The sequence below is a fragment of the Pteropus alecto genome, unplaced genomic scaffold (genome assembly GCF_000325575.1).
Source record: "Pteropus alecto unplaced genomic scaffold, ASM32557v1 scaffold25, whole genome shotgun sequence".
Lineage (NCBI taxonomy): Eukaryota > Metazoa > Chordata > Mammalia > Chiroptera > Pteropodidae > Pteropus > Pteropus alecto.
Window position 1 is genome coordinate 34,723,638 of NW_006441955.1, and position 14,102 is coordinate 34,737,739.

The window sequence follows — 14,102 nt, forward strand, 5'->3', positions numbered from 1 at the left end:
CACATTTACCTACAAAGTGGACTGGGAAATGTAATCTTTTTCATGTGTTGGTAAGAATGGGTACTGAGACAATTAGCCAGCAATTTCTGCCATAGATCTGTAAAGCATCTAAAGTAGTGCCTGGAACACAGCAAATGTTCAAGAAATGGTTATTACTGATTATCATTGGTTGAGCCATTTAAGACCTGCTCTCAGCTTCTACAGTTATCAAACTAAAAAAAAAAAAAAATGATACCAGAACTTCCCGGGAGACTTCTGTATCCTGGCCAACTCAGTAAAGGAAGGTTTGTTTAGAAAAGGTCTGTGTAATAGAAAGAGTAGAAAACCTTCAAATGAAGAGAAGTTAAAGGTGTACTATGAAGCTGTACTGACTCTCCCTTAAGAAGAGAAAAAAGTTATTCTGAAACCATTTTTTTTTTTTTGCCTAAACATAAAACAAGAATGCCCCAAAAATCAACTGAGAGAAAAGATCAAGATGGCACATGGAACCTTCTATATACTTATTCCTCTTCAAATTCCATGAAATGATGGACATATATGTATGTGTGTTTATGTGTGTATGTCTCCATCTATAAAACTATAAGAAAGCAAAAGAGTATGTCATTGGTGGACCAGAAAGCTGAATGTTAGAAATCAGATCTATGAAGATAAATTTATGAGAAAAAAATAACTAAAAGAGATTATCCATAATACATCAAATATTTTCATGTATATACTCTTTCACCCAGAAATCCTTGAAAAATATGGAGTAAATACAAGGAAGTTCATTTCAGCACCATTTATACCAGCAAAAATTTGTAAACCACTTAACTTTTCATCAGTAAAGGAGTGGTTAAAAAACCAATATATTCATACTCTAGAATACATTACTATTAAAATGTACATTGCTATTAAAATGTACATTGCTATTAAAATGTACATTGCTATTAAAATAAATGAGGTTGATATGTACATACTGATACAGAATCTTCATAGCATATCACAAGAACAATGATAATAGTATAAGCTTGTTTACACAATAGATATTACATATGTTAATTAGTACATCTATATGTACTAAATAAATAGAAAGGAAATAAATAGTAAGGATGCACAGCGAACTACTGATAATAGTTACTTTTAGGAAAGAAAGAGTCAAGGGAGACCTTACTTTGTGCTTTATAAATTTTATTTTTGACTCTTTAAAAATGAAGCCATGCCTTACTTATATATAACAAGAAACAAATGCATAAGAAAAGAAATCACTGATTTGTAAGATATCCTATGAGTTCATTAAAAAATACCAGTTAAAGAAAACAGAGCAAGTGCTGAAGACAAAAGACCTGAGAATTAAAGTTATGAAAAATAAAAAATAGCCTTAAAGTAAAGGACAGAAACTTGAAGGATGGAAATATTAAACTGAGAGAATTAACATTTGAAATTTAACAAAGTTACTGGGATATGAGGGAGACATGAAAGTGGTAACTATTAGCCATTATCACCCACCAAAAGACTGTACATTCTGGATTAGGAAGGACCCCATACACATTCTCTCTCCCTGGTCAAGCTCAAGTAGATGCATAAAGGTGGGGAATAATAATGGGCAACTAAATTACGATACATATAAAAACAATTATAAAGTCATCAATTTTAATCAATCAAGAGAATGTATGCCTAATGTAAGGCAAGGTAAATGAAAGCACTTTAATTGCAAATAGAGAGTTCTCAAGAAGATGCTTTGATATGACTCAATCATTGGCGCAATTGAGTATATCAGAAAAACTATTCAGAGAATCAAGAGACCTAGGTCTAGTTTGAGATCAGTCCCCAGTTTAGCAGCATAACCTTGGGCAAGTCACAACTTATCTGGGCATCACTTACTTCATTTGCAAAATGGGAGGACTGTGCTATATGATCTCTAAGATCTCTACGATCTCTAAGGAATTAGAATTTCTAGAGAAATACAGCTAAGAAACAGAACATTAACTTCTGTTGTCCAAGCTACAGATTGGTCTGATGAGCTATATACAACAGTGAGAAGTTTGTTTCTGAGACATCAAGGTATTTGGGAGATAACATTCAATGAAATGTTAGGGAGTATCCCAGAGAAAGAGTGACCTCTAAGGAAGAAAATTAAATTCTTTGGCTGACTGGTTTAATTGAGCTACATAAAAAAATCATTTCACCTGAAATTGCATCATCTAAATCAAAAAGTTTAACTGTAAGATCTAAATATTCAGAAAACCAAGCACTTGGCTTAACATATCATTGCATTTGTGTTTACAAACTGGGTAAAAGTCACAAGTTATAATGTAACATGCTTACTCCTCCGATTACTACTCCTCTATACAAACTTCCTTTCTTGGAAGAATAGTCATCCTACTGTCACATATCTATTCCTTCACTCATATTTTTGCTTTCACTATTTGTCTCTCCCAGAATGACAGTATCATTCAACGGACATTTATTGCACGTGTTTTCATACTGTCCATTATATTTATATGCGTGGCTCTCATTTAAGCTAACTTGAAAGATCCTAATGATGAGAAGCATTTCTTCTATTATCTACCTTGCCTCAACAAAACACACTCTCAATAAATATTTGTTGATTAAAAAATTCACAAATCATCTATTTTAATGAAAGTCTGAGTTTTGGGAAATTAATTTCACATCTACATTCCGTCTCATTTTTATGTAAACATGTTATTTGTGTATTAAGGAAAACAAATTTAAAATAAGTTTTAAAACTAAAAAATCTTCATAAATATGAATCATGAACAGGTAGTTAGTATTTTAAGACATTTAATGATTAATTATCTTTACCAATTTACTTTCATTTCTCTTGTTTTGATCCTTCCTTCCATTGGAAATCTGTAAATAAAAACAGAAGGCAAAACTTTCATTATTATTACTTATTTTAATTAAATAAATCTTTTAAAATTATTTAAAATATATTTAATTTCTGTACCTGATAGTTATCCGATTTGGATCTTTGTTCAAAGTATTCAGAGTTTTCTTTTCATTTATCCTTAATCGTACATCTAGAAATTCCTTGCAGCTGGCTATCATTGTGACCTATAAAATTTCAGCATTTATCCATTTAACTATGTCCATTCTTTACTTCTTTCCTCTTATCTGCATTCTCTGTATTTATTTTTCATGTGGCCTTCGGACATCACAGTTTTATCACTTAGCATAACAGAGTTAAAAATTTGCTCTATACATTTTGCTTATTTAAGCATTCATTTATTCATTTACCAAGAAATGTTTACAAACACTTGTTATATGCCAGACATTGTCCTAGACACTAGGACTAAGACTGTAAAGATTAACAAGGTAAAATTTAAAATATTCAGCCTAGTGCCTACCACAAAGTAAGCCCTGAATAAATGTAACTCTTGGTACTACTGCTATTATATTATTATTCACCTTTCTATAGTTTGCAAATTATGATCTCGATTAAGGCTAACTTTGTAATGAAAAGAATGCTTTAGACATTAAGAAATTTGTATCTAGAGCCTAGTTCTGCCAGATGACTTTAAGCAAAGCACTCTCAGTGCTTTAGTTTCTTAAATCTGTAAAATGAAACTAACACCTTTTCTAATTCTCTTATACACTTATTGAACTTAAAATCAGATGAGTTAATGTTAACAGTAGGGATTTTCTACTCTTGATTTCGTCTTAGTTAAAAACAGTATTTACATATAAATAAAGTCTACTTCTCATCAATTTTTGTACAATTTTTAGTATAATAATCTTACAAAAATAATCAACTTAGATAATTTAAATAAAAACAAATGGTTTAAATTTGAGAATAAATATAAATATCGTTTCATATACATGTCCCCAGTAAAGAAAGAAAGCACCAATACAGTTACCAGGTACCAACACCATGGCTATGGTTCTATTCACTGCTGTACTGCCAAGTCGCCCCCACTGTTGATACATTATTACAACATGTTTTTACTACCATTTTCTCCACAATCGGTTATTTTTTTGTGGTCTATCACCAATATATTCTGTTTCTACTGTTATTGTTATTCTGTTTCAAAAGGTTTAGGAAAGAGTTGCAATTATGTGGCACATGCGTTCCTCATCATCCCTCACTCTTGGCAGACTTTCCTAATGTATCATGCCACATCATCTTCAAATCTTTCTCAACATATTACACTTGGTAGCCACTACCAATGTAATTGGCATTATCATGTAAGTTGAAAGGTAGCTGCCAACCCTACTTTAGGTATGTATATAAATTTTCTTAGCTATGATACAGAGATACAACTGAAAATATATGCTAAGAAATAATATTCCTCATCACATGACCAAATATATATAAGGAGAGAAACATAAGCACTATTAGAAATGCTTTCTTTTCTGTTCATTCATTCTTAAATTACATAAGCTATACAAATTAGTTGTTTTCCCGAGCTTATTTTATACTATATCATCATGTATTTATTTTCTAGTGAAAATTAATTTACCAGATCCGATAAAGTTTCCTTTCCACTGATTGTATAAAACTTTTTCACTGTCTCAAAAGTAATGTAATACCAAGCCATCAATCTTCCTGTCTCTGTGGGAAAAGATGGAAAAATAAACATTCCATCAGCTGAAACAACTTGCTTTTTCATGAAGTGAACAATAATTTCTTTAACATCTATTCTGCACCTGTAATGATACCAGAGACAAAAGACATCCCCAAAAATCAAGAAGACACAGTCCCTGGAACTTACTAGTTTGCTAGGGAGATAACCACATTCAAAATAGCTAGATTAGAGAACAAAATCCAGTTAATAATAATATTTACATATATAAACTTAAATATGGAGAAAATTAAACCTAAGAGAATGGTCAGTGTGGGATGGCCTCGTGGAGGTAAGGGTCTTGAGCAGGATTAAAAGTAACTAATATGCCTTGGCAAAAAGGAAATAAAGCCATTATGACCTCAGGAAAAATCAAGACTTGCTTATCAAAAGACTAAAGTTAAAAAGACTATTGTTAGAATATTGTAATGAGAGAGAGCTTGATTAACATATAGCTTAACTATGACTATAAGTTCAGGTCAAATTGACCTGTTTCTAATCCTTCCTCCACCACTTATTTGGTAGGTGATCCCATGCAGGTTACTTTATTAGTTTCTCAATGTAACATGGAACTAATAGATACTTGTTGTATCTCAGATGATTACTGTGAAGATTAAGTGCTATAATACATGTAGACTACTTAGCACAATGTCTAACATTAAATAAATGTTGCTTACATTTATTATCAAACATGATGAATGATAAGACTGCAGAGGCCCTGAAAGATCCTTGAAATGCTATAAAAGGAATTTAGATTTGGGTTTTGGCTTGTAAAATAATGGAAGACTACTTAAAATTCCTGAGCAATATTTTAATTAAATTGGGGCTTGAAAAGAAATTGTTTTAGAATTAGAACAACAGGTTGTTTGTGGGTAGTGGGATAGATAGAGTGGGAGGAATTAATGAAATATAATTCATTTAAAAGGTTACTAGTTTCAATTATAAGTTGTCAAAACATTACAAAGATCTTCAAGTCTTGTGAACACACACAGAAAACAGTTGAGAAGAGGTAAATGGCATAATGCTTCTCAAAGAAAAGATTAATGTTTATGTATGTACTACAGGTTTTGCTGATGAAGAAAAGAACTTGACATTCCATCAGAGTTAGATATTCCATGGTACAGTGGATAGAACTAAAATCAGGAATAGACAAGTAGCCAGGCTAGCTTAAAAGTCACTTTCTCAATTAGGAATCTGGTGAATATAATATATTCAGCCAAAATATGGGTAGTGCAGTGGTTCATAAAAGGGAGCTTCTGAGAGAAGTATGTAAGATACCAAGAATATGGTTACCAAAGGAACTAATATATTAAACTTTAGGATGTATTTAAAGATGCTCCTCTTATCTTAGGTGTTTATAAATTAATATAGGCTATCTCCCTGCTAGGGAAAATGAAAGGTTTTGATAAAAGACTTGATACTTGCTGGCTCTTTAGTAAGGATGAAGGTTTTCTAAGTAAGTAATAAAAATAACTAAAAAGAAAACCATGAAGAATGTGAGTCAAGGTAGAAGGAATGGGAAGAATTAAAAAAGATATGCATGTAAAGAGAAGAAATAGAGGTACCTTGCTATCAATGCAGCCCTTAAATGAATATTCTCATAGTAGCAAATTCGGGATATTTTAAAGTAAAAGTCATAAAGTTGGGAGTTAGGGGTAGAGGTGTAGATTCTCAGAATGCACCTCTCACATCCACTACTGCAAGAAGTGTCTCTGACTGATGGCCCCAGCTGCTATGCTCTGAATCCATTACCATGTTCACACTGAGATCATACTTTAAATGAGATACTCCAAACCAATGACTGAGCATGGCAGGAATATTAAGGTAGGCCCATAAGACAAGAGACTCCCTGGATGAGAAACAATCCATAGGTCAAACAAGAAGTCATAATGGAAATTAGAAAATATAACTAATAATGAAAATATTAAAAATCAAAGCTAATAAAAATTCTTAGCCTTAAATAAATAAATAGTATTCCTGTACACTTACATAAATATTTATTTCCTATAAATGTACAGCATAGATATTCCTATAAAATCATGCATTCTCTAAAAGTGCATACTAAATGTAACAGGGCTTATGGGAAAAATTATAGCGAAGAACTAAAAAATCCATATAACCTTATAACAAGAACACTAAACTAAATAATAATCCTAATAAAAATACCACCACAGTTAAAAAGATATGTTAAGTACTCATAAAATTGTATATACGTACATATAACACTATTGTTTTTTTTTTTTTAAGTAGCTTAATAGTGTAGGGGCTAACAAAATGTTCAAATTGGGCATTGTATAATATGTACTTTCAAGGCAAAATATATGGTCAACCTGGGCCTAGAAAAGGATCAGGCAAAAAGGGCATCATGTACAGTACTATAATCCATGAAGAATTAGCTATGTTCAGCTAGATTTGTGTATTTTATGTTAAGCTGCTGGAATAATGAAATCAATATTTTCCCCCAAGAAATTTCTAATCATGAGTGCTAAAAACTGTAAAATACTCTCTCTCTGTGTTATATTATACTCTAAATAGAATGAAACACAGAGAGAGAGGGAGAGGGAGGGAGGGAGGAAGAGAGAGAGAGCGAGAAAGAGAGAGAGAGAGAGAGAGAGAGAGAGAGAGAGAGAGAGAGAGAGAGAGAGAGAGAGAAGAGAGAGGAGAGAGAGAGAATTTTATTATAAGACGTTGGCACATACAATTATGGAGGCTGACAAGTCCCAAGATCTGGAGAGAGAGAAAGAGAGAGAGAGAGAGAGTGAGCGCGGGCACGAGCAAGCATAAGTAATCATCCAGATAATCAATGACTGAATAATTAAGAACTGGCAAAAGGACATCTACAAGAGTTATAACAGGTTTGAAACAATCCAAAGATGTGAGCATTTCACTCCTCCGCTAAAACTCACCAGAATCAGTGAGGACAAATTCTATGCCTGTCAAAAAGAAGCCCTATAATTTTATAAATAGGACTCTTGTATAAATTTATCATGTTAATAATGATGATAACCTGTTGAGAACTGAGATCACAATTTAATTTCACCATCATCTAAATTTTAATAGAGCAAAATTTCTTATTTAGTCTTAAGTTAGCAATTGTTAAATTTACTAGCAATGATGGAATATTTACCATTGGGTTTGAAATTAACACCTTCATCCATTGTTATCAAGTCCAGAGATGATAAATCATTCAGATTCTTCAAACATAATTCTGTTCAATTATAGAAAACACATTTCTATTATAGCAAAATAAGGAAGCAGCACAAAATAAAATTTATTATTAAATATACCAAAGCTGTATTTCTGTGTAATTGCTGTAGGAAGAACTGTAACCCCTACTTGAGTGGTAAGAAAAAGTTCATTTAAATAAAAGAGCCAACTAATATTTTAAATTTTCTAATAGTAACAATAATATAAATAATAAAGATAACACTTGATAAGCAATAAAATAACATTTATAACTTGGAGCTTTTAAAATATTTGTATTATCTCATTTAATCCTCAAAATAACTCGATAAGGTAGGTAATATTAAGATTATTTCATAAACAAGTTAGAAAACTAAAGAATAGAGAAGCTAAGTAACTTGCTCGAGGTCTAAGTAACCACTTTGCTATTTGACTTCTATTAAGGCAATGGTTTTTATTTTTCTTTTCTTTTTCTAACTTTTATTAACAATATATATATATATATATATACAAAGTACAAAGAGTCAAATCGCTCTAAGACTGTTCCAAAAAGCACCAGTATTTCTCCCTCCTCTGAGTTTGCCACTATCTTGAGGCAACCACTTATGACTACTTTAGTCAATGCTTTTAGTATTTATTTCAGCTTATCTAAATATGCTACTATCACTACTTAAAGAAACCTCTAGGAAGCAATGCAAGTTTACTCTCACTGATTGATGAGGATAAGAGAAATTGTAGTAGTCTGCTGCTTAATGCTTGCTCTGTTCCATGTATAAAGCCCAGGAGATTAAAGATAGTTCACAGCAGAGAGTGGGAATACCAGAACTTTTCAAGTTTAAATAAAGTGGCTGCTCAAAAAAACACAGCCCTCAGAAAGCAAGGTTCTTTGGGAAATACTTTGGTTTAAGCAACATGGCTTAGACAGCTTGATAGTTTGTTTGGTTAAGCAAGATTTGAGAAGTCCTTGCTACTTTTCTAAATTATCCACTATTAACAAGTAAATTAATCATCCAAAAAAGAATTCTTACTATATATGTTGAGCACTAGTCTAAGCTTTAGGTTTATAGCAGTGAGCAAGACAAGGTTCCTTCTCTATAGAACTTATATTTTACTGAAGAAAGCAATTAATAAACAAACAAATAATAAATTATACAGTTTCAGGTATTAAAAGGTACTATGAAGGAAAATAAAGCTGTGAAAGGATCTAGGGAATGATAGCCAGCTGAAAGAAACTAGAATAAAAGAGGGGAAAGTGACAAGAGATCAAGTCAGTGAAACAGGAAGATATCAAGTAGAATTTTGTGGGCTCCGATGAAAGTTCACATTGTATTCTAAGAGTGATGGAGGATATTGAGCAAGAAAGTAAAACCAAATTTAGGAAACAACATATTCTACACTAATGATCCTTCCTAACAGGTTTAAGGCAGACCTCCAAGGATACCAAAACATTATATTCAGCTCAATTAAATAAATTTGGCTAATCTTTGTAGGCAAAACTTAGCTACCTTATAAAGACTGAAGATAAGGTAAATATAAACTGTGAGTCTGCCAATTTAACATAAGTTAAATTATTGCAGTTATCAGACTACAGCAAGATATCTCTTGGACCATCTGATTTCTTATGTGTATTTGATCATTATGATCAAGATATATGCTTTAAAAACATTACAAAATTGGTCGATAAAGGAAAATATAACCATTTTACAGATCTGTTTCTCAACAGCAGAGTTATGAATATATGATATTGCTTATCATCATGTTTCAACAATACATTTATTTTTTTAAGTCAGGGGTCCCCAAACCTTGGGCCACAGACCAGTACTGGTCCATGCCTGTTAGGAACGGGGCCACATAGCAGGAGGTGAGTGGCAAGCCAGTGAAGCTTCATCTATATTTGCAGTCACTTCTCAGTGCTAGCATGACCACCTCAACTTCACCTCAGATCATCAGGCATTAGAGTCTCACAGGAGCACTAGTCCCTGGTGCCAAAAAGTTTGAGGACTGCTGCTTTAAGCAATATAATTTTACTACTTCTTCCTTATCTTTGCATTTTTATTTGCCATATGTGTATATCCAAGTAGAGAATAAATTAAAATTGGCTAAGTATTTTTAGAGGATCTAATATTTTTTCTTTTACTGGAAGAGAGACTTAATATAATGAAGAGGTTGCAATTTTTAATCCTAATAAAAGCTCAACAATCTTTTGATATTTTAAAAGATAGTTTATAAAATATTGAGTGATTAAAAAATAATGCTGGGGTTTGATAGGCACATATCATTAACGCAGGTTAAGATAAGAAGTCCATAATCAAATTAAACTAGAAAAGAAAAATAAAGAGTTATGTGTCTATATGCAACATTTTCAAAGACCAGAGTCATTTTAAAAATACAAAGTTAACATATTGTACAAATGAAAATAGTCTGATAAAATTAATTTAAGATTAATTCTTAAAAAGTACATGTGCCAAGCTTTATTTTCGTGTGAAAAACAGTTCATATATTTTTCTTCAAACAAGTTTACTTAAAAAAAAATTACAAGAGTATTCCTACTTACACAATAACTGACATTTTTCATTAGAGTTTATAAAATATAATTTTTTAAGAAGGAAATACATCTAACCTTGTAATTTTGCTTCAATTCCATCTTTGTTCAATCCAGGTGCAAAACCTATATAAAATTATAAAAATTTATAAAAAATAAAATAGAATGGACTTAATTCATTTTGATAGGCTCAGTTTATACACTAACTAGAAAAGAGTAGTCTAATTAAATCTTAAACAGAAAAAAATAGCTTATAAATTAAAACAAGACTAAACATTTATAAAAAATAACCACTGTTGTGAAATCATCTCTATATCAGTTGGCTTCTCTTTTGTTTATTTGATTGTATAACAGTGACCAGGAATACTGTATCTACTTTTTTCCTAGAGCTCTGAAAGTTTTTAAACTGTGTCCATTGAGTGGTATTACAACACGTCAGATTTTAATTTGATATTCAGTTATCTCAAGTATTTTTATTTTATAACCTATCCACATGAAAGAACCCTCCAGAAGCAATGTAACCAGATGCGTGTTAGTTTTAGAAGCAGAATGAAAATACCAGCAGCAATAGTAGTACTATATACTTTGATTTGAGCACCAATTCAAATAAAATTCAAGACTTTTTTTAACTTTAACTTAAATAATTTTAGGCATTTTAATTATTTTCTAAAATGTCCATTTTTAATGGTGCTAATTTCAAACATTACTGAAACACTAGAAGTGAAATAAAGATTTCTCATATTTGTCTACTTTTGCCTCTAAATGTATTTATGACTACTGTTACTTTTGTTTCTGTTACCTATTAGTTTCTGTAATCTATTCTGTGACCTATTAAAATAATTATAGGCCCAAATGGCTTGAAAAAATTACTACTTTTCCAAGTAAAAGTAACAAACCATAATGAGATGGATTTTTCAACGCTCTGATATAAAGCAAAGTTGACCGTATCCATTCCAAAGCAATATTCACATCTGTGATGGTATGCAATACTATCTCTGCATTTAAATGTTCAATAAGATGTTTGTGTAAACTAATGGGAAAAAAAGTTTTGCATTAGTAATAAATATTTCAATGCCATAGCTCTTACTGTTTAAAAACTTCAATAATATTTTGAATAATTCAATAATATAATAGAACAATATACTCATTGCTACTTTATTAATGAAAGATATCATAATTTTCAAAAATACAAGAGAAAACCATTAAAAGCCAGTTCAACTATCACAAATATTTCTCTCTATTCCATATCTCTAGAAGACATTATTGCTTTAAAACAGGGTGGGGAATGACAACAAATAACAAGTGTTGGAGAAAATGTGGAGAAAAGGGAACCCTTGTACACTGTTGGAGTAACTGTAAACTAGTGCAGTCACTAAGGAAAACAATATGGAGAGTCCTCGAAAAAATAAAAGTAGAACTACCAAATGATCCAGCAATTCCACTTCTGGGTATTTAACTGAAGAAAACAAAAAAACACTAATTGAGAAAGATATAAACACCCCTATGTTCACTGCAGCATTGTTTGCAATAGCCAAGATATGGAAGCAACCTAAGTGTCCATCAATACATGAAGAGAAAAGAAGATGTGGTACATATATAAAATGAAATATTACTGAGTCATAAAAAATAATGAAATCTTGCCATTTGTGACAACATGGATGAAACTAGAGAGTATTATGTTGAGTGAAATAAGTTGGACAGAGGAAGACAAATACCATATGATTTCACTTATATGTGGAATCTAAAAAAAAAAACAACACAAAATGAAATAGAAACAAATTCATAGATACAGAGAACAAAGAAATGATTGCCAGAAAAAAGAGGGTGGAGGGTTGGGCAGAAAAGGGGAAAGAGATTAAGAAGTACAAACTTCCAGTTATAAAATAAGTCATGGGATGTAATATACAGCATAGGGAAAAGAGTTAATAATATGGTAATAACTATGTATGGTAATAGATGGTTACTAGACTTATTGTAATGATCACTTTATAAGGTATATAATGTTGAATCACTATGTTGTACACCTGAAACTAATAGAATATGGTATGTTATATGTCAACTACAATTAAAAATAAACTTAAAAAAATAAAATCTAAAAAAATGGTAGGGAGTGAATTATATCCTATTTTCTCTAAGAGTATTATAATCAAATACTTTATTAATAAAGGTTTTAGACTGCCTATCATTAAACAAGTTTTAAAGATGTAAAGAGATATGAAAATTATATTCCTCCTCTTAATTTTGTCTTTTATAATAAAGACAAATAATAACACATGCTAAGAAACACTGCTTAATAAAAATTCGTTTTTAACTGTTAAATTTCTTAAAAGGACACAAATTTTCAAGTTAGATTATTGAAAAGTTTCAGGTAAATGGTCTTAGAAAAAAGTCCCTAACCAAATTTCCTTTTAATATATTAAAAGAAAAAATATGGGCTATATAAACAATATCATTTTAGAATATTTTTTGTATTACCTGCTTTCTACAGTGTCACTACAAGCTAACATCTGAATATACTTCTCTCTTGTACTTAATCGAGTCATAATAACTGCAGTAGCTGTAGTATCAAACTGGAAAAAAACACACACAAATGTACACACACAAACACAGAAATTTAGTAAAGAAGAGAACTAGTTGATATCAGTCTTCTTCAATAACTCAAGACTTTGATTTTATATTAAACAGTTCCTTGTCTTAAACTACAGGTCAAAAAGGCCTTAAAAATGCTTCTGAACTTGAATGTTAATGAAAATATAATCTAAAAACTTCTCAGTAGCAGAGATGTAAAAATGCCACTTTGGTTTCAGTGAAACATAATTTTGGCAGTGGTGAAATCAAAACAATCTTAGGTACCTGAATACAAGTTGTAATATTTGATGTAGTTTACATGTAATCTAATTTAGCCTATAAAAATTAGAGATTTGTACAACAATATCTTGACATTTTTTGAAAAGATATTCTTTGTAAATGGTCCCTTAGTATCTATATAACTGACATTTTTATTCAAGTATTTGTCACAGTAAGGCATATTTTGTGATGTGTATGGGCTGATTTTTAATTGTCACAATAGCTGGGGAGCATTACTGGTATTTTGTGATAGGATCCAGGGATGCTACATATTCTGCAATGCATGGCAGTCCTACACAAAGAAAAACTGTCCCATACAAAATGCCAATAGTATCCTCATTCAGAGTAAAAACAAAAACAAAAACAAAACCCTCAAAACAAAAAAAGCCTTTTAACAGCATACACATTCATAAATTCAACCATTCATCAACCAATGGAATCTCGAACAGTGGAGGGAGTATATCTCCTTTGGTGAGACTTCTTTTACTTCTATTCTTCCATTAAATTAGATTTTCTCAGTTAAATTTATTTCTAAACTTCATCCAAATATGAAATCTTAATCTTTTGTTTAACAAAAATTATGCAAGAAAAATTTTTTTTGCTTTTTACCTTGTCTTTAAAATAGGTTACAAAAAGTAAAATACTGTCACTTACTTGAGGTCGACCAGCTCTACCAATCATCTGTAGAATATCTGTTTCACTGTACTCTTCAAACACTCCTCCAGCATAATGCATTGTAGATTTTATAACTACTAGGTGAGCAGGTAAGTTTACTCCCATAGCTAAAGTACTGGTAGTAACTGCATTGGATTAAGGAATGTTACTTTTAAGACATATAATTTTACTGCTTCAGGTAGACATTTTCTTATAAAAGATATACATATGTTCTTATAAATATAATAAAGACTCATATATGGGGAACTTATTTAAAAAGAAAAAATAACATTACAATATAAAATAATATATAT

At 31.0% G+C, this 14,102-nt stretch overlaps 1 protein-coding gene across 1 annotated transcript in view; it reads right to left on the reverse strand.

Annotated features, from left to right (window-relative positions):
• The window catches only part of HFM1 (HFM1, ATP dependent DNA helicase homolog), a 79,277-nt gene that overhangs the window by 34,089 nt on the left and 31,086 nt on the right, over positions 1 to 14,102 (reverse strand). The window contains exons 15-22 of the mRNA XM_006919399.2: positions 13,789 to 13,934; positions 12,763 to 12,857; positions 11,184 to 11,317; positions 10,366 to 10,413; positions 7,690 to 7,770; positions 4,461 to 4,552; positions 2,948 to 3,054; positions 2,803 to 2,850 (exon numbers count right to left, since the gene is read on the reverse strand). Coding sequence (XP_006919461.1) covers positions 2,803 to 2,850; positions 2,948 to 3,054; positions 4,461 to 4,552; positions 7,690 to 7,770; positions 10,366 to 10,413; positions 11,184 to 11,317; positions 12,763 to 12,857; positions 13,789 to 13,934 — 751 coding nt within the window. The remainder of the gene's footprint in view (positions 1 to 2,802; positions 2,851 to 2,947; positions 3,055 to 4,460; positions 4,553 to 7,689; positions 7,771 to 10,365; positions 10,414 to 11,183; positions 11,318 to 12,762; positions 12,858 to 13,788; positions 13,935 to 14,102) is intronic.